Source organism: Bos indicus, chromosome 21 (genome assembly GCF_029378745.1).
Source record: "Bos indicus isolate NIAB-ARS_2022 breed Sahiwal x Tharparkar chromosome 21, NIAB-ARS_B.indTharparkar_mat_pri_1.0, whole genome shotgun sequence".
Classification (NCBI taxonomy): Eukaryota; Metazoa; Chordata; class Mammalia; order Artiodactyla; family Bovidae; genus Bos; species Bos indicus.
The window spans coordinates 27,424,120-27,449,780 of NC_091780.1; the positions used below are offsets into that span (position 1 = coordinate 27,424,120).

Sequence of the window (25,661 nt, forward strand, 5' to 3'; positions counted from 1 at the left end):
TTATTTCATTCTTTTCAATGCCATTGTCTCCTTTTAATGGAGGGATTTAATTGACTAAGAACTGCAAACTTTTTTTTTTTAAACTGGTATAGGTCTTAGGCAATACTGTCTATAACCAAGAATGCTCAGGAACATAGTTTGTTTCTTAATAAATAAAAAGAATTGTACATTGTCACCAGGTGTGGTTTATCCCAGAAATACAAGAATTGTTCTTTTTAAGTCAATTTAAAAAGTGGCTTTTCATCAATACTAGTTTATGGGATTTTCCTTGTGGTCCAGTGGTTAAGACTCTGGTTCCCGATGCAGGGGGCATGGGTTTGATCTCTGTTCAGGGAAATAGATCCCACATGCTGCAACTAAGACCTGGTGCACCCGAATAAATAAATAAAAGTTTAAAAAAAAACACAGTTTATTACTCAATACTATGATACATTCTTGGCTTTTCTCCATTAGTGAGCTCTTACTTAGTCTTTAAGGCCAAAGTCCGTTTCTATTAAATATTTATGCATTCTCCATGTAGACTTACCCCGTCCTCTGAAAGTATATGTTTATCACAGAAGTATAGCATTTATCACATTATATAAAAATTACTGGTATCACTCTCCCACTATACTGTCAACTCCTTGAGGCAGAGACTGTGTCTGATCATCTCTGCAGCTACAGTAACCACAGAGACTAGAGTTGATTCTCAATAAAAGCTTGTTGAATTAGACACTAGAGAATTCTTTACAATAAATTTGTTTTGGGAATTCATGAGTTAGAGTGTTGCTACCATTGATAAGCAAACAATTGACACACTAATTAAAATTAATCCCTCTGGGATTTCCCCGGTGGTCCAGTGGTTAAAATTTCACCTTCCAATGCAGGGGGTGCAGGTTCGATCCCTGGTTGGGGAACTAAGATCCCACATACCTCCTGGCCAAAGAACCAAAACATGAAACAGAAGCAATATTGTAACAAATTCAATAAAAGACTTTAAATATGGTTCATATTTTAAAAAGTCTTAGAAAAATATTGATTTAAAGGATAAAATAAAATTAATCCCAGTCTTCATTAAAGTCCCCAATGGAAAAAAAATTTTTTAAGGCATTTTCTTTTCATAGGCTATAGAAATAAATACCCTAGGCTGGCAGGAAGGTTTGCTTATAGGTTACATGGCAGAAGGCTGAGAAGGAAGAATTCATCCTGCTTGATAAACTTTGTCCTCTCATTTCTTCTCAATAGCAGCTGTCACAGGAAGAAGTGGCCTTGTGACATGCAGCAGAAATGGAATGTAATGGCTCTCACTTCCTTGGAAACTGTTAGGGCCTTTGAAGCGTTAATAGCTTTTTATGCTGCTTTTTATGGCCCTGGGCCATCACTGGAGGGTATCACCAAGGAGGCAGATTTTCTGCCGAGTTGCAGATGACTCACCTGGTAGAATAATGCCTAGACCTGGAGAAGCCAGGAAGAGGGGAGCTGGGGCTGCCGGGCCCTGGCTGGGGGCTCGGGGTCGTGGGCTGGGCAACGGTCTCCACCCTACTACTCCTGCTGCTCGATGAGTCAAAATTGACCACAGTGCCGTTGTTCTGGGGTGTCACCGAGTAAGCCGAGGACAACTGGCTGCTGAGATCACTGTCCTTGGGAAACCTCTTCGTGGTTTCATCCTGGGTTTGGATGCGGGCTGCAGGAAGAGGGAGGGCAAGGGGAAGACACACTCAGGTTGGTGTCACTGCCAGTATCCTGACTTCCTGCAGGTGCATCTAGAGTTGTGTGCACTTGCAGATACTCCTAGCCAGATGGGTGACACTTTATCATTCAAATCATTTCTTCACTGAGAGTTGGAGTTGGAAGGAAGTGTTGTTGTTTAGTTGCTCAGTCATGTCTGACTCTTTGCGACCCCGTGGACTGTAGCCTGCCAGGCTCCTCTGTTCATGGGATTTCCCAGGCAAGAATACAGGAGTGTGTTGCCATTTCCTTCTCCAGGGGATCTTCCCAACCCAAGGACTGAACCATGTCTCCTGCATTGGCAGGCGGATTCTTTACCACTGAGCCACCTAGGAAGCCAGAAAGGAGTGTCGGAGGAATCAAACGAACTCCAAGCCTTTTTAGCTGCACCATCTAATGGCCCCATTAGCTCTGGGGCTCTGGTCGTTTATCTATGTAATGGATATAGTGGAGCTTGGATGATAATTACGATGTTTTAGAAACAATTCAGAGAACATTGTGAAAAACAAATGTGGTCTTGGGCTGGAAAATGAACATTAGAGGATGATATTGCTATCCCGAGAAAATTTATAGAAATCCTAATTTTTGAAGGCAACTGGAACTAAGCTGAATTACGCTCCATTGGCAAATAATACTTGACAATGACAGTGGAATTTGGCCACCTCATGCTAAGAGCCAACTCATTAGAAAAGATCTTGATGTTGGGAAAGATTGAGGGCAAGAGGAGAAGTAGGTGGCAGAGGATTAGATGGTTACATAGCATCACCGACTCAATGGATATGAATCTAAGCAAGCTCCAGACAATGGTCAAGAACAGGGGAGCCTGGTGGGCTGCAGTCCAGGGGGTTGCAGAGTGGAACACGACTTAGTGACTGAACAACAATGAAACAGTGGAATTTTGTAACATAAGCTACAGTCTTTCCCACAGCAGTTTTTATGTGTAGGCTTGCTCTCTGAGAAAGTGGTTGGAGCAAACACAACCCTGAGGCCTCAAGGCTCTTAGGCATTTTCCTGGAAGGAAACACATCCCTCCCAATTAGTTCTGGATTAAAGCAGATGAAACGGGACTTCCCTGGTGGTCCAGTGGCTAAGACTCTGAGTTCTCAGTGCAGGGGGCCCAGGTTCCATCCCTGGTCAGGGAACTAAGAGATTGCATCCCACAACTAAAAATCCCATGTGCCAAAACTAAGACCTGGGGCAGCCAAATAAAGAAACAAATAAATATCAAAAAACCATCGAATTAAAAAAAAAAAGGAAAAGCAGACATAAGAACCAGCCAATAGAGCCTTTAGGGTCATTTTCTCATTCATTTTCTGCAGGACAACATGAGCCACGCAATTTTGCCATTGTCTGGTGATCCTTCTGGCTCATCCCATGACTTGTCAGTGGCTCCAAGTGGCAGATGTGTTTCCTTTGAGTTGTACCTGTCCACTTTCCCCTCCCTTCAGCCCACAATCCTCCTTATATTTTCATTCTTTCTACAGGGATGTTCTTTCCTTCTCCCTGGATAAGCCTAGATGGGAGCAAGTGTGTCCAAGAACTGCTGGGCAAGACAGGAAGAGGTGAGCCCATTGGGCTTGGATTCCTTACTGGGAAATCTGTTTTCATGGCTGGACCTGCCCACCTGACATTGTTCTACAGGTGGAAGACACAGAGGCCCCCACAGGGTCATGGGGGACATGACCCAAGGGGCAGAGACAGGGGAGGGCATCTTGCAAGGAAGAAATGAGCCACTGAGAGGAAGTACACAGATGTGAACAAGGCCAAGTCATTCTTATGGGCTTCCTCCAGAATTTTGTGCTGCTTTTTCTTGCCTATTTCAATATTTCCTTCTGATTTCAGACATGTTTTGGGATTATTCACAGGCTTAGGTCTGGTGTAAAAATTATAGATACAGACCAACATTTATATCCTAAGATTATTTTTTAAAGAAGGCTTTAGGTTACAGTTTTTGTTTCATTTTTTATTTTATTTATTTTTGATCACACCTTGAGGTATGTGGGATTAGTTCCCCAACCAGGGACCGAACCTACACTGCCTGCATTGGGAGCACAGAATCTTAACCACCGGACCACCAGGTATTTGCTTATCCCTAGATTTTTATTGGGTCTAATTAATTGTGAAAACTGAACTAGAGTAGGAAGTTTTGTTGTTGTTGTTAGTGTTGAACCTTAAACTGCTGTTTTTTAAAAAATGCCCACCAACTGAGACATCAGGAACTCTTGTTTGTACTTACCTTCTACCATTTGGGCAACTTTTTTCCTATCTTCAGATCTTGCCTAAAATATAAATGATAATCATACATTTGTTCTGGATTTAGCAGGAAGGAGTAACAAATACTATTCTTATGGGGACTGGGGAAGGTGCTTGTAGCTGGGCCATCATTGCTCATAGTTGGGCCATGGCCAAGCTACTACCATCACCTGAGGACAGCATCTGCTGACCCTAAGCCTGTGACTTGAATGAATACATGCTGATACCTGAAAGCTGAACTTTAATCCCTGGCAAGTTTCACTTTTAGGGGCAGCTGTTTGATAGATTTTGTTGAGATTCTGCTAAGACTGGTTTGCCTGAGACACAAAAGAGAAATATGCATCCACCACATGGCAGACGTGTTTTCATAAAAATGCACTTTGCAGCTCCGGCTGCATCTCTCTCTCTCTCTCTTTCCTTTCTTTCTTTCTTTCTTTTTTTTTTTTTTTTTAGTGGCCAAGCCATGCAGCCTGTAGGATCTTAGTTCCCACATCAGGGATTGAACCCGTGCACCCTGCAATGGAAACCCAGTCTTAACCATGTGACTGCCAGGGAAGTCCCCAGATACATTTTTTTATTTGACTTGTTATGAAACAAGTTAGTGTTTCTTCCCATTAATTGATATTTATGAGAGTTTAAAAAAAAGAAAGGTGGCAGTTTTTCACATGGGGTTCTGGGGCTGGGGTGAAGCAAGTGAGATCTCCAGGGGCCAAATTTAAGGAGGAGCTCACACTTGGGGCTGTGAGAGCACAGGGTCGATGTGACCCTCTGAGTCTGTGCCTCTAAATTGGGCACCCTGGTGCCTCACTTGTCTCCTCCTAGTCCCAGACCTAGGGGAACACCTGGGATGCATGCAGAGGAGGAGAAATTGTGGAAAGACTGGTGAGTATTGGTCATTCTCTGACTGTTCTGAGATCTGTGGTTTGAGCCCCAGACACGAGAGAAGGTACAGTAAGTCCCCTCCATACAAAACTTCAAGTTACATACTTTCAAAGATGTGAACATGCATCCCATCAACATCTGGCCTGAGTGACACCTCAGCTCACCCTCCGTCTCCTATTGTTGACGACCCTTCAGCTCCACCATCTCCCCCTCCACTCCCTCCTCCAGTCAATAACTCTTCTTGCCTGTTCACTCGATGAGAGCCCCTGTGTGCCAGCTGCTGTACTGTGCTACTGTACTTTTCAGGGTACTGTACTGTAGGATTAAAAATGTTTTATTTATTTTGTATGTCTGTTATGTACTTTTTATGTGAAAAGCATGATAAACCTATGACAGAACAGTGCTGCTGCTGCTAAGGCGCTTCAGTCGTGTCCGACTCTGTGCGACCCCATAGACGGCAGCCCACCAGGCTCCCCCGTCCCTGGGATTCGATTCTCCAGGCAAGAACGCTGGAGTGGGTTGCCATTTCCTTCTCCAATGCAGGAAAGTGGAAAGTGAAAAGGAAGTCTCTTAGTCGTGTCTGACTCTTCATGACCCCACCCCATGGAGGAGCCCACCAGGCTCCTCCGTCCATAGCATTTTCCAGGCAAGAGTGCTGGAGTGGGGTGCCATTGCCTTCTCCAATGACGGAACAGTGATATATAGCCAATTATGCTAGCTGAGTACCTATGCTAACTTTTTGGACTTACAAACAAATTGGACTTACAAATACACTCTCTGAACAGAACTTGTTCATTATGTAGGGGACTTACTGTAATGACAACCAGAAATTAAAAGATAGGGAAAAGGTAGGTCTTTGAGTCTAAACAGTGTCTTTGGATTCAGATTCCAACTTGACATGGGACTGGGGAGGAATCCTTTCTCCCCTCCCAGTCAGCAGAGCCAGAAGAGCCTAGTCCATTGTAAGCTCCATGTGGTCACAGGAGAGGATGCTGATGCTCAGCCCCTTTGCTGAGGGCTTCAGCAAAGCGTCTGGGACAGGAAGCTTATTCTGACAATAGAGGGCCTGGGTATTCTTGTAACGATATAGCCCTGGGAGGTCCTGACCAGGGGAGGGAGGGCCAAGAGTCCAAGCATGACCTCATTTGTATTTCCTGGCCAGGGACATCAGTCAGATGGCTAACACACATTCAGAACAGTAAAGGTTACACAATACTTGCATTTTGGATCTGCATTCTGAGCTGGTGGTTGCTGAGTTTTAAGGATCTTGCAATGCTCTGCAGGTAATAGATGAGCATGCTAGGGTGGAAGAGCACAGGGTGGTGAGTGTACTTCATCTCCTTTCTCAGCTTTTCTGGCCGTGTTCCCCGCCAGATGTGGGCGACCAGCCAACCCCCACTCCCACCCCAGCCCACCCTCTGAGGACAAAAGGTATCAGCGAGTTCTCAGACTGGTGAGCACCAGGAAGGGGCAGCATTCCTTTTCTCTCTCCTGATTTTCAAAGCCACCTCCGTGGACCTGAAATTCTTCACAGGTGACAACAGTAAGGAAGGAGTGAAGATGGGTGAGGCATTTACAGTGCAGCATGCCAGGAATCTTGGATCCACTATTTGATGTTCTTTTCCCTTTAAGTCAAAACAGACACTACTGAGCTGCACTATAAAATTCCATGTTGAGAGTAAACCTCTGGAAAGTAAAATAATGATAATGACACTAAACCCCATGATAATGGCCACAGCAATGGCTCAAATCCTGGTGATGAATCCATCATGCTCTGCCTCCCTGGTCCCCATGGGATTCAGTGTTCCAGCTCAGATCATCAGGCTCCATAAGTGACTTTTGAATGAACTCACTGAATTTATACTCTTACTGGGAAGCAGTGATTTTCTTGTTGGCCAAACACATAGAAGTCCCCCCAGAACTGGCAGGAAAGTACTCACAAAAGTAGCAGTACGGCTGGCAGGATGACCACAGGGCTACTGATATACCCAATCACAGAGCCAAACCACGTGGGAAAGTCCTTCTCAATGGTTTCTGACACGATGTCATAAATTTTCTCTTGTCCACTGTGAGAAAGAAAACCATAATTCCAGATTATATTGCTTTTGGCAGAAGGATCCTGTGAGCCATTAAAAAAAAAGGAGGCAGGGGAACTAGTTGGCTAGAGTCCAATCCCCAAGTCAGTTTCACAGCTTAAGTAAGTATCTGATGAATGTGGATGATATGTAAGGTTCCTAAGATGATACCGTCTGAAGTATTCATTTGATTAACATGTAGACTTGAAGATGAGGTCAATAATTACATGGGGGTATGAATCAAGATTGCCCGGAGAAATATCAATAACCTCAGATATGCAGATGACACCACCCTTATGGCAGAAAGTGAAGAGGAACTCAAAAGCCTCTTGAAGAAAGTGAACGTGGAGAGTGAAAAAGTTGGCTTAAAGCTCAACATTCAGAAAACGAAGATCATGGCATCTGGTCCCATCACTTCATGGGAAATAGATGGGGAAACAGTGTCAGACTTTATCTTTTTGGGCTCCAAAATCACTGCAGATGGTGATTGCAGCCATGAAATTAAAAGACGCTTACTCCTTGGAAGAAAAGTTATGACCAACCTATATAGCATATTCAAAAGCAGAGATATTACTTTGCCAACAAAGGTCCATCTAGTCAAGGCTATGGTTTTTCCAGTGGTCATGTATGGATGTGAGAGTTGGACTGTGAAGAAAGATGAGCACGGAAGAATTGGTGCTTTTGAACTGTGGTGTTGGAGAAGACTCTTGAGAGTCCCTTGGACTGCAAGGAGATCCAACCAGTCCATTCTGAAGGAGATCAACCCTGGGTGTTCTTGGGAAAGAATGATGCTAAAGCTGAAACTCCAGGACTTTGGCCACCTCATGCGAAGAGTTGACTCATTGGAAAAGACTCTGATGCTGGGAGGGATTGGGGGCAGGAGGAGAAGGGGACGACAGAGGATGAGATGGCTGGATGGCATCACCGACTCGATGGACGTGAGTTTGAGTGAACTCCAGGAGATGGTGATGGACAGGAGGCCTGGCGTGCTGCAGTTCATGGGGTCGCAAAGAGTCAGACACGACTGAGCGACTGAACTGAACTGAACTGGTGTGTGTATAAGGTTTACAAAGACAGACTCTAAATGTTACATAAATGTATCAAAACTGACTTAAATGGGATTTCCTCAGTGGTCCAGTGGTTGACTCCATGCTTCCAATGCAGGGGGCGTGGGTTTGATCCCTGGTGGGGGAACTAAAATCCCATAAGCTGCACAGCCAAAAAATAAAATTAAAAAAAATCAAAAAACCCTAACTGAAAGCAAATCCTAGATGGAGATACCTCTAGGGACTTCTGTCTTGATGCAGCTAGATAAGTGTAGAATCAAAAGTGACACTAGGGACTTCCCTGGCCCCCCAGTGGTTAAGACTCCATGCTTCCAATGCAGAGAGTGTGGGTTTGATCCCTGGTCAGGGAGCTAGGATCCTACGTGCCTCATGGCCAAAAAACCAAAGCATAAAAAACAGAAGTAATGTTGTAACAAATTCAATAAAGACTTCAAAAATGGTCCACATCAAAAATATCTTTTTTTTTTTAAAGTGACATGGACAATCTTTTAGTAAAATCTTTCTGAGTTCTAGAAGGATAAGACTGACCAGGTAGAATTTCTCTCCAGCACTGGAGCAATGCCTTTCCCCATTTTGATTTTAAGTGGGCTGTCTCTTTTAAAGATGAGCACAAAGATGATCATATTTGAGGGCAGCTGGCTTAGCAAGTGAAGAACACTGGTCATGGATTTAAAAGACATGAATTTGCAGTTTCTCTCTGCTGTTGACCTGCTTTGTGAGCCAGGAGAATTCAGTTCAATACAGGAGTCCTTTCCCTTCTGCTGTCAGTAGCTCCAGGCAGAGCCGAATAAACTAAAATAACTTACCTGTGCGTGCATGCTCAGTCATGTTCAACTCTTCTGAGACCCCAGGGACTGTAGCCCTCCAGGCTTCTCTGTCCATGGGATGCTCCTCTATTAATGGCAAGAATACTGTAGTAGGATGCCATTTCCTATGCCAGAGAGTCTTCCCTACCCAGGGATCTGACCCAAGTCTCTTACTTATCTTGCATTGGCAGGCAGGTTCTTTACCACTAGCGCCACCTGGGAAGCCCTGACTTACCTGAATGGTCCACAATTTAAAGATGGTTTGTACCGGACAATAGCAAAAATGGTTGGCAGCATGCATAGGAAGAGCATAAACAGAAGCATTGCCAAGTAGAAATTGTTGGATCTGCAAAGAAAACAAGTGCCAGGTGTTGAGTTCGTTCCCTGGCCAGCTGCCACTGACGCGTATGTATCACCCCACCTCTCCTGCCCCCCAAAACATCAACACAGAAACTGTAGCCCTAACTCTCTGGAAACAGAAAAATATCCTCCTCCCATTACTGCTAAGGAAAGGGTCTGTCACAGGGTCACAGGCAATTTAGCAAACTAGAAATGGATACTCCAAGGAAATTAGTGATCACCCAGCCCCACCTGCTCATCTACTAAACACTTTCTGAGCACCTGTCCACCTCAAACCAAGAGAGGGGTGACCACATGGCCAGTAAACCTAATTCATGGAAAAAATCTTAGAACCTTTGTCCCACCCACCTGAGTCCTTAAGTAGTGATTCCCTCTCTAGTCCCCAGCCTTGAGCTTGTCCCCTATGTCTGAGGATGGTGTGACTCCTTCATTGTGGTTCTTAACTCTCTCGCTTGGATGTGTCTTTCAGCCTTTCATCTGCTCTGCTCCTAGCTTCTCAGGGTGAAAAATAGTTCCGCCTGATTAAGCCCTGGGCCCTGGATCCTAAGTTATTATCTGAAAGCTCGGCCACTCAGGCTTCCCCTGAGGACAGTGCAGGTCTGTTTGGTGATCTGTCCACCTACAGATTCTCAGACAGCACGCTCTCTCTAATGAAATAGACTGACTAGAAGAATAAAGAAAATATCGGGCCACTTAGAATGTAGTAAGTAGGTAAGTATTAATCTGTGAAGCCTTTCTCTATTTATGCATACACATTCTTTACACATGCATGCTAAGTCGCTTCAATTGTGTCCGACTCTGTGAAACCCTATGGACCATAGTCCACCAGGCTCCTCTGTCTATGGGATTTCCCAGGCAAGAATACTGGAGTGGGTTACAGCGCCCTACTCCAGGAAATCTTCCCAACCCAGGGATCAAACCTGTGTCTCTTATGTTTCCTGCATTGGCTGGCAGGTTCTTTACCACTAGTGCCATGCAGGAAGCCCACACATTTTATATAAAATGTATATACACATATAAATATGTATAAATATATATATATATATATAGGAGCTGAGAAAGTTCAGACGGTAAAGAATCTGTCTTCAATGCAGAAGACCTGGGTTCAATCTGAGTTGGGAAGATGCCCTGGAGAAGGGAATGGCAACCCACTCCAGTATTCTTGCCTGGAGAATTCCATGGACAGAGGAGCCTGGCGGGCTATAGTCCATGAGGAGTCGGCCATGACTGAGTGAGTGACACTGATGATGATCAAACTTCAGGAAAAAGTTGTAAAGGAAGTGTCATGAGCTTAAAGAAGAGTCGTGATTCCTTCCAAGGTTGGGGTGGAGGGGAGCAGTGGGCACTGGCAACGGCTTCAGGGAGGAAATGCAAATGGAGGGTGAACAAGATTTTGACAGGCAGAGAGCTGGGGAGACCCCCCTGGATAAGGCAAATGTGGTTGATGTGAGTTTTCTCCACTCACTGACCTGGAGGCCCGGAAGACTTGCTGGTGCGGTGCATTGCAGGTCAGCACGGCCCAGCTGCGCAGGTACATGAGCCCAATGAGTTTGAGGACGTTGAAGGCAGGGAGACATGGGGAGAAGAAGGCTCCCATCCTGAAACCACAAGGGGAGGCCAGTTAGCTTCTGTTCTCCACATTCAAGATGTGTACTCTGTGCTTAAATAACTGAGGAAGCCCCTGGAAATCTGAGATCCAAAACCTCCACCTTCTGGGAATAAGACTAGTCACTTCTGTGGATGAGCTGAGAGCCTATTTTAAAACAGCCTTTTAAGAAAAAACCAGAAAGGACTTCTCTGGTGGTCCAGTGGTTAAGACTGCAAGCTCCCAATGTAGAGGGCACAGGTTCCATCCCTGGTTGGGGAACTAAGATCCCACATGATGCTCTGCTGCTGCTGCTGCTAAGTTGCTTCAGTAGTGTCCGACTCTGTGCAATCCCATAGATGGCAGCCCACCAGGCTCCCCCATCCCTGGGATTCTCCAGGCAAGAACACTGGAGTGGGTTGCCATTTCCTTCTCCAAAGCATGAAAGTGAAAAGTGAAAGTGAAGTCGCTCAGTTGTGTCCAACTCGTAGCAACCCCATGGACTGCAGCCCACCAGGCTCCTCCGTCCATGGGATTTTCCAGGCAAGAGTACTGGAGTGGGGTGCCATTCACATGCTGCACAGCATGGCCTAAAAAAAATTCTCTTGACACAGGAATGCTAAGTGTCTTTTCACAGTTAGCAAGGGAAAGACCCTCTTCTGGTCAAGATACAAACAGTGGATAACTATGATTCTGAGTAGGTTCTAGATTTTGCCTATCTTTGGTGAGGGCTAGGGCTTCCCTGGTGTCTCCTGCCTGCAAAGCAGGAGATGCAGGATATGTGGGTTCAATCCCTGGGTCAGGAAGATCCCCTGGAGGAGGGCATGGCCACCCACTCCAGTATTCTTGCCTGGAGAATCCCATGGACAGAGGAGCCTGGTTGGGCTACATGGAGTCGCAAAGAGTTGGACACAGCTGAAGCGACTAAGCATCTAAGCATGCATGGTGAGGGCTACATTAATCAGTTATTGACTTTCAGTTTCCATCAACATATGTGCAGCACAGCTACTTTTGTTGCATCTTGGGCTGTGCATCCTCACACATTTTGGCCCATTTAACCTTCTGCAATCATAGAGGGGGAGTAGGGACTTCTCTGGTGGTCCAGTGGTTAAGAATCTGCCTTCCACTGTAGGGGACATGAGTTCAATCCCTGGTTGGGAAACTAAGATCCCACATGCTAAGCGACAACTAAGCCCTCATGCTGCAATTAGAGAGAAGACCACACATAGCAATGAAGACCCAACACAGTCAAAAATAAAAATAAACAAGCATATTAATATAAAAATAAAATAAAAGGAGGGGTTAGTATCCAAAGTTGGGTCTGGGAAAATTAGGTAATTTGCTCAAAGGCTAATAATAAGAGGGTGACCTATATCAACCAAATTGAGTGCTTTTGGGAATGACAGGCCTGGAATAAAATACCAGGGAAACAGAGATACAATTACCCTGCAAATAAGTGCCAAATAGGGAATGAAACCCAGAACTTCTGACTTAAGGTTAATCTGCTTGTACTAGATGCTCATTCAATACAATACTTGTCAAATTTGGATTTAGCAGCAGGAAGATAAATATAGATACAAGGATACGTTTGATAAGTAAAACTCTAATAAAAAACTTTTGGTTTCTCACATCAGGCAAAAAGATCACTGTCTATGTGATGTGAGGCAACACACTTGGCTTCTCTTTTCTTTAGTTTCCTCATATTAAAATGAAGAAGAAAATACTAATTACCTCATAGGGTCTCTATAAGGATTTAACCAATTATTATAGGTAAAAAAAAAAGTGCCCAGTATCTTGCAAATGTTAAATAAATGTTATGTATTATTTTAATACTATATTTATGAAAATATTTTTCAAAATAAGTGGACTATAAGAACACAGAATTAATTTTTTTTCTTGCAATGATATCTTTTTAAAAAAATATTTATTTGGCTGCACCGGGTCTTAGTAGTGACACTCGGGATCTAGTTCTCTGACCAGGGATTGAGTCCAGGCCCCCTGCATTGGGAGCTTGGAGTCATAGCCGCCAGACCATCGGGGAAGTCCCAAGAACACAGAATTTGAATAAAGGAGTATTACTTGATTCTCTTATTTCTCCTGCATTTTACTGTATGATGAGAAGAGATTGTGTCTTGTGAATGTGTGGGACATTCAGGCACTTCTTCCTTTTCTTTGTTTGCTTGTATTTTAACAGAGAGCACTTTAGGGGGTCCAGGAGGGAAAGCCAGAGGTGAAGGAATGATTAGGGAGCTCTCCACCATGCCCCCAGGGACACACCCGTCCATGCGGATCAGATGATCCCTTCCAGCCTTTAGCATCTTTATGAACATGGTTGCCATGGCTGGGAGTTGCCCTGGGTGAGCAGCTTTCCCCTAGGATGGGTCTGTCTATCCAGCGGATGGATGGTCGTGCACCTGGGCTTAGTGAAAAGATGAAACGAGAGGACTTCCCTGGTAGCACAGTGGGTAAGAATCCACCTGTCAATGCAGAGGACACAAGTTCAGTCCGGGAAGGTCCTGTGTCCCTGTTTGGTCCGGGAAGATCCCACAAGCTTTGAAACAACTAAGCCCATGCACTGCAACTGAATCTGTGCTATAAAACCCATGCTCCACAACAAGAGAAGCCACCACAGTGAGAAGCCCATGTACCTCAATAAAGAGTAGCCCCACTCACTGCAACTACAGAAAGGCTGCGAAAGCAACCAAGACCCAGGACAGCCAATAAATAAATAAATGAATAAGTATTCTCAAAAAAATATGAAAGGAGAGTGGGGTGCTGAGGGCAAGCTCTCCTCTGTGATACAGCTACTGGAGGAAGTCCTCCTGAGGGGTCAGCAGCCACTCCTCCTAGCCTTCCCCCGCCACCAGCCCCACCTTCCCCAAAAGTTTATTCTACTGGTTCTTGGTTCTTGTGCAGTTTTGTTTGCTTATTTGTTTTGTAGGGACTGATAGTGGTCGAACTGGACATGGAACAACAAACTGGTTCCAAATAGGAAAAGCAGTGCGTCAAGGCTGTATATTGTCACCCTGCTTATTTAACTTATATGCAGAGTACATCATGAGAAACGCTGGGCTGGAAGAAACACAAGCTGGAATCAAGATTGCCAGGAGAAATATCAATAACCTCAGATATGCAGATGACACCACCCTTATGGCAGAAAGTGAAGAGGAACTAAAAAGCCTCTTGATGAAAGTGAAAGTGGAGAGTGAAAAAGTTGGCTTAAAGCTCAACATTCAGAAAACGAAGATCATAGCATCCGGTCCCATCACTTCATGGGAAATAGATGGGGAAACAGTGGAAACAATGTCAGACTTTATTTTTTGGGACTCCAAAATCACTGCAGATGGTGATTGCAGCCATGAAATTAAAAGATGCTTACTCCTTGGAAGGAAAGTTATAATCAACCTAGATAGCATATTGAAAAGCAGAGACATTACTTTGACAACAAAGTTCCGTCTATTCAAGGCTATTGTTCTTCCAGTGGTCATGTATGCATGTGAGAGTTGGACTATGAAGAAAGATGAGCACCGAAGAATTGGTGCTTTTGAACTGTGATGTTGGAGAAGACTCTTGAGAGTCCCTTGGACTGTAAGGAGATCCAACCAGTCCATTCTGAAGGAGATCAACCCCGGGTGTTCTTTGGAAAGAATGATGCTAAAGTTGAAACTCCAGTACTTTGGCCACCTCATGCGAAGGGTTGACTCATTGGAAAAGACTCTGATGCTGGGAGGAATTGGGGGCAGGAGGAAAAGGGGACGACAGAGGATGAGATGGCTGGATGGCATCACTGACTCGATGGATGTGAGTTTGAGTGAACTCCGGGAGTTGGTGATGGACAGGAAGGCCTGGCGTGCTGCAATTCATGGGGTCACAAAGAATTAGACAGGACTGAGCGACTGAACTGAATTGAACTGATAGTGGTCTAAAAATGGACTATTTCCTTCATCATTCCTCTCCACAAAATGCTTCAAAAACCATTACTGAAATGACTATTCATATGAAATCCTTCAGTTATAAACTGTTTATGTCCTTTCCTAATTCTTATGACTGTGTTTACTATGGTCACACCCCATTCAGTCCAAGTAAATTAAAATCTCAGCTCACATTTAGATGTGAGCACAGGCAGGAAGAAGCTTTGATACATACCAAATCATTCCTTGGTTGTAGACTAAATGTAACACGTTCTCTGCAATTTTGAATTCCCCGTATTCAGGCTACAAGGGAAAATGAACTTCTGCATTAAAAAACATTCCAAAGTTCTTTGTGTAAACCAGTTTATTATAATAACATTCATAAAATTCTTTGCTCCCACCATCTGTGTGGCCATCCCAGAAAATAGTGAATGGGGAAAAAAAAAAAGAAATGGAAACTTAGTTTTGTACATCCTTTCTCTCGTCCCTCACATGTTTTCTCTCGGCCATGTCAGTTTCCCAGCCTGGCCATCAGGAAAGGGTGGATCCAGCAGCATCTTACTTACAAACTTGCTCTCCAGGTCCCAGCACCAGTAGTCACTTAAGTACCTAACGAAAAGTCCTCGGAAGAAGTCTATGAGCAGAATGCTGGCCACGGTGAAGAGCATGTCAATGATGGACAGCTTCAGCATCTCCTGAAACACAAGGCATCCTTGCATGTCACCATGCCCAGCCCTCCCCATGGCCACTTTCTCATCAGGATCCTCCCGTCTCTGTTCATTTCCGTGACATGAACCACTGAGCCAGGGTGACTTCATTTTTGGCACACAATGGGCGCTCAATAAATATTTGTTCATCTGGGGACTTCCCTGGTGTTCAGTGGTATAGACTTCACCTTCCAATGCAGGGAGGCCAGGTTAGATCCTTGGTTGGGGAGCTAAAATCCCACATGCCTCGGGGCCAAAAAACCAAAATGTAGATCAGAACCAATATTGTAAAACATAAAACAAATTCAATAAAGACTAAAAAATTGTGCATGTGTGTGTTCAGTCATGTCTGACTCTTTATGACTCCATGAACTGTAGCCTGCCAGGCTCCTCTGTCCATGAATTTTCCAGGCAGGAATACTGGAGTGGGTTGCCATCTCCTTCTCCAGGGGATTTTCTCAACCCAGGGATGGAACCTGTGTTTCCCTGCCTTGACAGGCTGATTGTTTACCACTGGGCCACCTGGGAAGCCCCAAAGTGGGAAGACTAAAAAATGGTCCACATCAAAAAAATGTTTAAAAAAAAATTGTTCATTTGAATTTTTATATTTGAGGCCAGCATTACACCAAACCAGGAAAAAAAAAAATCTATGATTCGGAGCCATTTAATAGGAGACCACTTGAGGCATGATTATGGGATAATACCTAGGGAGTGAGATTCTCTACACTAGACAATAGAGCAAATGTGAGGCAGATGGGTTCAGAGCACAGAGTTTGGAGCAGATGCCTGCATTTGGGGTATCACTCTGCTTTTACATGTGTGCATGCTCAGTCGTGTTCGACTCTTTGTGACCCCATGGACTATAGCCCACCAGCTTCCTCTGTCCATGGGATTTTCCAGGCAAGAATACTGGAGTGAGTCGCCATTTCCTCCTACAGGGGATCTTCCTGATCCAGGGATCAAACCCACGTCTCCTGTGTCTCCTGCATTGCAGGAGGATTCTTTACCGCTAAGCCATCAAGGAAGCCCCTTAACTATCTGTCATGTGGGTAAGTTACTTAACCTCTGTGCTTCAATTTCCTCATCTCTGGTTCTAAGGATGATAACAATAAAATTCTAGACTAAGCACTTACAACAGGGCCAAGCACATGGTTAATACTGCAAGAGTCTTTACACTGGTTATTATTATTTGTTTTGAGACCTGGGCAATCTTAAACCCCCAATGAACTTATTTTTCTTTTCTATAAAAGAGGCATAATGGCAGTCAGAGAGTTGCTAGATGAAATCGACTCAAAAGGGTTTTGTAAAGGACAGCAACCTACCTGTCCAACATAGGTCTCCCAGCATTGGTCTTGTGGACTCCGGGTGGAGACCGTGGTCTTGTTGGCTCCTGAGAGAGGTGAGATGTAAGTTGGAATGTTGGCCTCGTCCGAGGCCCACGTGCTGTTTCTCCTGAGCCCTATTCCAGGCCCAAGTGTGGACCATCTGTCTTCTCTGGGGGCTGCCCTGGTGGCAAAGAAGACGGTAGAATCTATCCAGTGACTTGTGCTATTTTGGGGAGCAGCTTCCTGCAGACAGAGGGAAGGAAGAAAAGAATTTGCTCAGTTACAGTTAGTTCCCAACATGTGAACGAGTTCAGTTCTGAGATTGTGTTCATAAGTCCAACAAAGTCAGCCTAGGTACCCAACAAACACAATCTGCTGTATAGTACTGTACGGTCATAGGTTTATAATACTTTTCACACAAATAATACATTAAAAACAGACCCCAAAAATAAACAAAACATTTTTATTCTTACAGTACAAGACCTTGAAAAGTACAGTAGTACAGTTACAATTTAGCTAGCACACAATAGCATGTTCACATCTTTGAAAGTATGCAACTTGAAGGTTCATATGTAGGGGACTTACTGTATTTGTAAGTAACAATCTATCATGAACACCAAGGGTATCATTGCAATGCTTGGGAATAATCTCTTTCTATATCTGTTTCTGTCTCCATCTCTCTGTCTTTCTCACTCTCCCACTCTCTCTAGCTTGGTTGATAACCACTTGACTAGAAAGGGTCCAGGAATGGACATTGTAATTGAATAGTATTTATTGGTCACTAGTAAGTGTCAGAGGCTGTCCTAGGTTACAGTCTGTTCTATTTCTCATTCTCATGAGAGGGTCAGGTAAGAATGATTATTCCATGTGATAGATAGGATATGTGATAGATGAGGTGAGTGCTTCGTACTAGGAATGGGTGTGATAGATGAGATGAGCTCAGCTAGATGAAGTAAGATGCTAGTAGGTGGCAGGTAGGGACCCAGTCTTTGCAACACCAAAGCCCTGATGCAGAACCATTACTCCCCATGGCCTCTGCTGTCTTACAAGCCACAGGATTTGATGTTAGTCAGATATGGCTTATATAAACAACCCTAAGAAACCTCCTCTTCCCTGCCTCTCCTCCCCCTGCCCTTTGGGATATTCTCACAGGTGGATCAGGTTTAACATGAACTCCAAACCTACCCTAGGCTGGGAGTGGATCCCCTGGTGGGTATTGGGAGTGGGGCTGTTCTGAACTGTTCTCCATAAGATGTTTATATTCTCCTGATTTTCTGAGTGACTCACATAGCCTGCAATCCTCCCGGGATCACTTACCAGAGCTGTTGATAGCCTTTCCTGGTGGAATTCCGGGAAAGACAGTCGGGAAACCCAGATTCTCATTCTAGCACTTATCAGTGACTAGCCATCAATTTCTGGCCTTACTTTCTCTATCTTGGAAATGGGACTAATTTTCCCATCCTTATGTTGAGAAGACCACAACTGAATTGAATTTCCAAAATGAAGAATGGACTGCAAGTACAAGCAGTAATGCTGACAATACTGATGATGGCCCTGTATGTGTGTGTGTATATGTGTGATTGTGTGCGTGTGTGTGTGTGTGTGTATATATATATATGTATGCTTATGTGTATATGTGTGCATGTGTATATGTATGTCTCTCTGTGTACTTGTGTGTATATGTGTACATGTGTTTGTGTGTATGTATGCATATGTATGTATATTTGTATACATGCTTCATGCTAAGTCACTTCAGTCATGTACAACTCTTTTGCAACCCCATGGACTGTAGCCGACCAGGATCCTCTGTCCATGGAATTCTCCAGGCAAGAATACTGGAGCGGGTTGCCATTTCCTCCTCCAAGGGATCTTTACAACCCAGGGATTCACCGGCACCTCTTCCATCTCTTACATTGGCAGGCAGGTTCTTTACCACTAGCGCCACCTAGGAAGCCCAATGTGTGTGTGTGTGTGTGTATGCATATATATGCACGTGTGTGCACACGTGCACATGTGCGTGCACACATGTGTGTGTGTGCACATGTGTATATGTGTGCACACACATGTGTGTATGAGTAAGTGTGTGCATGTGTTTGTGCATGTGCATATATGTGTGTAAATGTTTGTGTGTGTGTATATGTGTATTTGTGAGCATGTGTCTGTGTGTGGTATGGGGGAGGCAGTGGGCAGCTGGGCAAGTTCCCAGGGCAGAGCACTCACCTCAATGCTCATGCTGTTAACTTTGTCCAGGAGGGCGATGATCAGACTGTAGAGGTTCCCCAGATAGAGTACAAGGACCCTGAAAGCCACAAACCCACCTTGAATGAGCACACCACCACACAAAATCCATGCTTCTGTCTGATCCATGCTTCTGCCATGATTCTGGAGTGACTACCGTGCTTAGGCTAAGACAGTGGTTGGTTTTCACCCTTGGTTTCCTTCAGAATCAGATTGTGTTAAAAAAAAAAAAACTGAACTCATGAAGGGCAAGTCTATTGATGCCTCTGTTTCTCTAGTTTTGAACGGGAACAACGAGGTTAATCTGTATACTAGGAATGCAATCATAGTATTGCTTCTCCCTGGTGTGTACCTGTGACGGAGCTGCTGAGGAATGCTCTTCTCTCTCCTGGGTTGACAGAGGAGGTGCTGAGCGCAGCACAGAGGCAAGGGTTGGAGCCCAGGGGCTGGGACCACCCCTCCCCATAGAGCCACCCTGGATGAGGGGTTTCCACATGCCATCCCCTGATCTTTCAAGTGTTTCTATCTTTGAAACGACAATTGGACTTCCGTTGGACTTCAAGGCTGTCAAACAACAGCCTTTTAGCCAAATCCTACCCTCTTCTATTTCTGGAAATAAAGCTGCAAGAAACACGGGCACACCCCTTAGATGCTGTATGGTCCATGGTCATTTCTCTACTATGACCTCAGAATTGAGCCTTCATAGACCTTCATAGTCTCTCTTCAGAGACTTCATAGACCAGCATGATTAAAAAGATGTATTTGGTGCATATATATGGAATTTAGAAAGATGATAACAATAACCCTGTGTACGAGACAGCAAAAGTGACGCTGATGTATGGAACAGCCTTATGGACTCTGTGGGAGAGGGAGAGGGTGGGAAGATTTGGGAGAATGACATTGAAACATGTAAAATATCATGTATGAAATGAGATGCCAGTCCAGGTTCAATGCACGATACTGGATGCTTGGGGCTAGTGCACTGGGACGACCCAGAGGGATGGTATGGGGAAGCAGGAGGGAGGAGGGTTCAGGATGGGGAGCACATGTATACCTGTGATGGATTCATTTTGATATTTGCAAAACTAATACAATTATGTAAAGTTTAAAAATAAAATAAAATTTAAAAAAAAAACCATGTGGATGCATGAAAGAATGTAAGAAGTGCTGATATATTGCAAAGGACCTTATTTGTTGTCTTTTAAGGTACATAATGACACTCTGCATTACTTATGTCTTTATATCATAGACAACAATAATATTTTTATTTTAATCACAGTAGTTTATGACACAATGTATGTATGAAAATTAGCCTTTTTCTAGGCATAGAACCTTACTTTTTCCCAAGCAATGCTTTTAATTTATTAAATTCATACCATGAGTTGTATCTAGAGTATTAGTTTTTTTTAAAAAAAAGTCTTTGTAAAACTTTTTTTTCCTAAAAAAATTCAAGTAAATGAATTTTTGCTCTATTTCTGAATGTTTAGCATTTCCCCATCTCTTTTGAGCTGCTGAATGGCCTTCTTTAATTGGTGACAAGTTGAACAGTTGCAATGAAACAGATTTATTTGGTTTCTATTTCTAGTAGTAATATATAGTTGTTCTTGAATATGTGACTAAAATGTTTGCTTTCATCTTATTCAATTATCTCTCTATAATAAATATTTTTTCAAAGAATAGAAACAAAACAAAACAAAAAGATGTACTTGGTCCTTTACAGAAAATATTTGCTGACTCCTGAAAGAGAGTCATTCTTCACAAAGTGATCTGGGGGAAATTTGTTCTGTAGAACGTGATCCAGTGTTACAAGAGGAAATACAATCAAAGCACTGGAGGGCCCAGAGGGATGGGAGACAAGTAAGCCAGGTTCTAATATCTCTGCCCTCTGCGACCATCACCCTAACACAACATCCCCTAAAGCTGCACGTCTACTGACAAAGAGGCTGCTCCAGGGAGGAGATGGAAATTTTTCAGTAAGACAGTGATGAAGCCAATGCTAGCAATGAAATGTGGTTTCATGAGGCCGGCCCCTCTGACCTCCCCTGTCCCTAGTCTGCTGTGGCTCACATCTGCATCTACCACCTGCTGAACACCCACTGACCATCCTGACATAGCCTCTATGGGTCTGTGCTTTGGGGAATTACGAGTAAAGCATTATGTTCATCTCACATCTGGAAAGACAGCAAGAGTCTCTCACCTCTTGTGGTCAATCCACCAAGGGACTCAAAATGTGGGCAAAACAGGGCAGCCTTTCCTTCATCTTCTGGTCCTCTTTCTCTCACATCTGCTTTTTCTGCCTGTTTTCCCCTTTTCTCATCCTCTCCATCCCTCCCTCCCTCCCTCCCTCCTTGTCTTTTCCTCTTGTTCTCATCACCACCCTTTCATCCGTCTCTTCCATCCAGTCTTCCAGGTCCTTCCTCTCCAGCCCCCTCCTCTCTCCCTACCTCCTCTTCCCCGTCCTTCCGATCCTTCAACCCCTGTGCCTAAGATGTTCCATAGGGCTAGTCCTGTGCTAAGGCTGGCAGCGTGGGGCAAAGCAAGCCCTGGCTCCTGAGAGACTGAGTTCCCACGGTGGGTGGCCAGACAGTGAACCCATAAGGAAACCTCCCAGCACAGTGGCCGTACCTTGCCAGCTGGAAGCGCAGTGTGGTTCGTGGGTGGTACATCTCCAAGGCGGCGATAAGGTCGAAGGCCGATGGTGCCAGCATGGTGACGAGGGAGACCACCACACTCACCTACCAAGAGAATGCACGTCCCACCGAGCTCCTTCAAGGGCCCCCCACCCCCGAATCTCAGCCTACATCACCTGACAATTGATCTTGAAGCCTAATGTTTGGTAGGGGAGAGGGGTATTCAGAGGATCATGCAGTTCTTACATGGAAAACCTCCCCCAAATCTTAGCTAATTAGCTGCTTGACAAGGCCACTTTGCCATGGGTTTATTCTTTCCAGTGGTGGCGGTGGTAGTTTAGTCACTAAGTTGTGTTCGACTCTTTGCAACCCCAGGGACTCTAGCCCATCAGGCTCCTCTGTCCATGGGATTCTTCAGGCAAGAATACTGGAGTGGGTTGCCATTTCCTTCTCCAGGGGATCTTCCTAAGCCAGGGATCCAATCCACGTCTCCTGCATTGCAGGCAGATTCTTTACCAACTGAGCCCCCAGGGAAGCCTTATTCTTTCTAGGAACTTTCCTTAAAATAAAGACACTCATACATGCCATTTGGGATTCACTGGTGTCTTGGCTGCCTTCTTCAATTACCATCTTATTCTATTTATACTTTTCTTACCTTGGATAGAAGAAGAAAATAACTGCAGCTGTTAAGAACAGATAAGGAAAGTCTGAGAGGTAATAAATATTCTTTCTGCACATGCAAGATTTAGAGCATTACTTTTGAATGACTCCTGTTTCTCTGTATTTATGGCAAGTGAAAGCAGAGGCTTAGCTGGTATATGAGAGGTGTGAGCTAAAGAAGAAATAATTTCTGAATTTATCTTTCAAAAATTTATCTATCCACACACAAGCACATATTTCTATAACCCACTTAATTGACATAAAATACAGAGGTATGAGAAGAGACTCTGTAATGCAGTCTCAGATTCTGAAAAATTATTGTACATTGAGGATGAATGTACTGCCTGCACACTTTGTTTTTAATTATTTTTATAGAAGTGGTCTGAGAGGTGGCATTTGTGCTACTTCTGCCATTCAAATATTTACAGGTAAATCAAACCAAACTTTCAGGACCAGAGTCTTACAATAATTAGTAAGAATTATAAAACTATTTATAACTTTCCTCTTTGTAATCTTCTATTTGTGGGAATAGTCACATAATGGAGGGGAAAGGACTTTTACAAAAATGAGCCATTGGTGTGAGGCTATTTTGGGAAGCATTATTGTGACTTAGAAATACAGAGGGACTTCCCTGATGGTCCAATAGTTAAGGATCCATCTTCCAATGCAGGGGATGCAGGTTCGATCCCTGGTCGGGGACCTAAGATCCCACATGCCTCGGGGCAATTAAACCTACATGCTGCAACAAGAGAAGCCTGCACACTGCAGTGAAGACCCAGCACAGGCAAAATATAGAAATATGGAGACCGCCTAAATGTTCAACAATCCCCACGTGGTCAACTTCAACACATGCAATGGAAGACAATGCAATTGCTAATGCAAATGCTGGTTAAGTCAGTTTCTGGAAACATGCCTATAAAGAAACACAAAGCCAAGAAAGCAAAGCACAGTCAGCAGTGCAACTCCAAGGGAAAGAATGTACAGATCTTGAGGGTGGTTTTGAATCAAAACCTTCCTCATTAAGACCAGGGATATCATTCAGCCAAGCCTGAGTGTTGCCACTCTGGTTCCAAGCCCTTGTGATCCATGCTCTAGAATAAGAGGACTACAGTTTTTCCATGGAGATACTTCCAGTGAATCCACTTAAGAAACACCACAGGGGGGACTTCGCTGGTGGTCCAGTGGCTAAGACTCTGCACTCCCAGTACAGAGGCCGTGGGTTTCATCCCTGGTTGGGGAACTAGATCCAACATGGTGCAACTAAAGATCCTGCATACCGCAACTAAGACCTGGTGCAAATTAATTAATTCATTAAAAATAAAAACTAAGAAACACCCAGGAAACAGAGGAGGGTCTGCCACTGTGTGTGGGTACCTCGTTCTTCTCCCAGAGTGTCAGCTCCTTCTTGGACTGTGCCAGCTTCTGGGACCGGTCCACCACGAAGTAGATGAGATAGATGCTCCCAGCGAGTGAGACAAGCACCAGGATGTTGGCGACGACCCGCAGACAGATAGTCACTGCCCTGCAGGGAGAGGCAGATATGGGGACAGTACGCTAGGCTCCACACAGGGAGCCCAGATGCATGTCTTCCTCACATTTTGACAGAATCAGGAGGATTCAGGATTTGTGTGTGGGAGAGAAATGAGAACTGGACTTTCTGCTGATTTGTTTGCTTGTAATAATGAATCACTGAATGAGACATTTTTGAGTGGGAATGTGTTCAGGATGGCTGCAGCTTTCACATTTGAGGGAACATCAAAATCACCTGTGAGGTTTACTCTGCGAGACATGCTAAGAATATGGACTCTTGGGTCTCACTCTCAGAGATGTTAATTCTGTCAATCAAGGTGGGCATTGGAGGGATCTGCATTTGCAGCACCTTGCAGGTAATCCTCATGTGGGTGGTGCTCTCTGCCCCCTGAGAACACAGATGGAGTCCCATCCTTTCATTTCATAGCTGAGGAAGCAGCTGCCCCGAAGAGTCAAGGGCATTTTGGGGTCATAGAAATTAATGACAAAGAGAGGGCTAGAATCCATTTTCCAACACCCTATGGAGAGTCCATCCCCCCATAACAACTGCTTCCTCTCAGGGGCTGGTGTTTCCTCAACTCCCCAGGTCTCCAGCATCCCCTAGACAGGCTTTCTGCATCGCAGGAACTAACCATGAGCTTAAACCACCAGTGAGGATGGACCTAGAGACTGCCATTCAAAGTGATATAAGTCAGACAGAGAAAAACAAACACAGCACAATTAGCACTTTTATGTGCAATTTAGAAAAGTGGTAGAGATGACTTATTTGCAAAGCAGAAAGAAAGACTGATGTAGAGAACAAATGCATAGACCCCAAGGGGGTAGGATGAATTGGGAGGTTGGGATCAACATATAAACATTGCTCTGTATACCAGTCAATCCTAAAGGAAATCAACCCTGAATATTCATTGGAAAGAATGATGCTGAAGCTAAAGCTCCAATACTTTCGACACCTGGTTCAAAGAGCCAAATCATTGCAGAGACGCTGATGCTGGGGAAGATCGAGGGCAGAAGGAGAAGGGGACGACAGAGGATAAGATGGTTAGATAGGATCACCAACTCACTGGACATGAATTTGAACAAACTCCAGAAGATAGTGAAGGACAGGGGAGCCTGGTGTGCTACAGACCATTGGGTCGCAAAGAGTCAGACATGACTGAGCAACTAGACACTCAACAGGGAACTACATCCCACATGCCGCAACTAAGACCTGTCACAACCAAATAAATAAATAGTAAATATTCTTAAAGAGAGAAAAATTATAGGGTTCCCACCTACCACATTATGAGATGGATAGATTTTAAGAAAAAAGAACTGCCTGACGTTGTATGAAAATGAGATAGACTCTGGTGATTTGGGCACCAAATTAAAACAGCTTATCAATGACTCTAGTATGGGGAGTTTGTCATACATACAGGTTTTTGCTTTTCTTCTTTTCCTGTTCTTCCAGTATAGCCTCCTTTAAAGAAAGACACATACAGTATTGAAAGCTTAGTATTATCATTAATCATAAATTTTTACAAATAGTTTATGGGAGAAATGACTTATCCAGTATTTTTAATCATAAATTCAATGCCTAGACTTCATTCTATAAGACTCTATTGATATCAGCACTTTGTATAATAATAGATTTAAAAAGGCAACTAGAGAATGGAAAGAAGAAATGGAGAAGTAAATTATTGAGATCATCAAAATGATCTGAATCATTTTTTTCTCAGAAGCAGGCACCATTTAGCTGTAATGTTGTTGTTCAGGAGCTCTGTCTCTGAATGCTTTTTACTGTGTTATCTTCTAAGTCAACACTAAGAGCTTGTATCTCCCACATAGATGTATTTATTCATTTACAAGTTAAATACATGCAACATGGTAGTAATCCATTATGCAAATTAACACAGATACACACATGGAAATTTTAGAAGGATGAA

General features: G+C 44.0%; 1 protein-coding gene across 1 annotated transcript in view; it reads right to left on the reverse strand.

Annotated features, from left to right (window-relative positions):
- TMC3 (transmembrane channel like 3) overlaps positions 1 to 25,661 on the reverse strand; it is a 53,444-nt gene that overhangs the window by 5,794 nt on the left and 21,989 nt on the right. The window contains exons 9-21 of the mRNA XM_070775994.1: positions 25,152 to 25,195; positions 23,581 to 23,728; positions 21,542 to 21,651; positions 18,899 to 18,977; positions 16,676 to 16,921; positions 15,213 to 15,341; positions 14,882 to 14,949; positions 10,620 to 10,748; positions 9,026 to 9,136; positions 6,783 to 6,908; positions 6,063 to 6,141; positions 3,944 to 3,986; positions 1,414 to 1,663 (exon numbers count right to left, since the gene is read on the reverse strand). Of these exons, the coding sequence (XP_070632095.1) occupies positions 1,414 to 1,663; positions 3,944 to 3,986; positions 6,063 to 6,141; positions 6,783 to 6,908; positions 9,026 to 9,136; positions 10,620 to 10,748; positions 14,882 to 14,949; positions 15,213 to 15,341; positions 16,676 to 16,921; positions 18,899 to 18,977; positions 21,542 to 21,651; positions 23,581 to 23,728; positions 25,152 to 25,195 (1,562 nt within the window). The remainder of the gene's footprint in view (positions 1 to 1,413; positions 1,664 to 3,943; positions 3,987 to 6,062; positions 6,142 to 6,782; positions 6,909 to 9,025; positions 9,137 to 10,619; positions 10,749 to 14,881; positions 14,950 to 15,212; positions 15,342 to 16,675; positions 16,922 to 18,898; positions 18,978 to 21,541; positions 21,652 to 23,580; positions 23,729 to 25,151; positions 25,196 to 25,661) is intronic.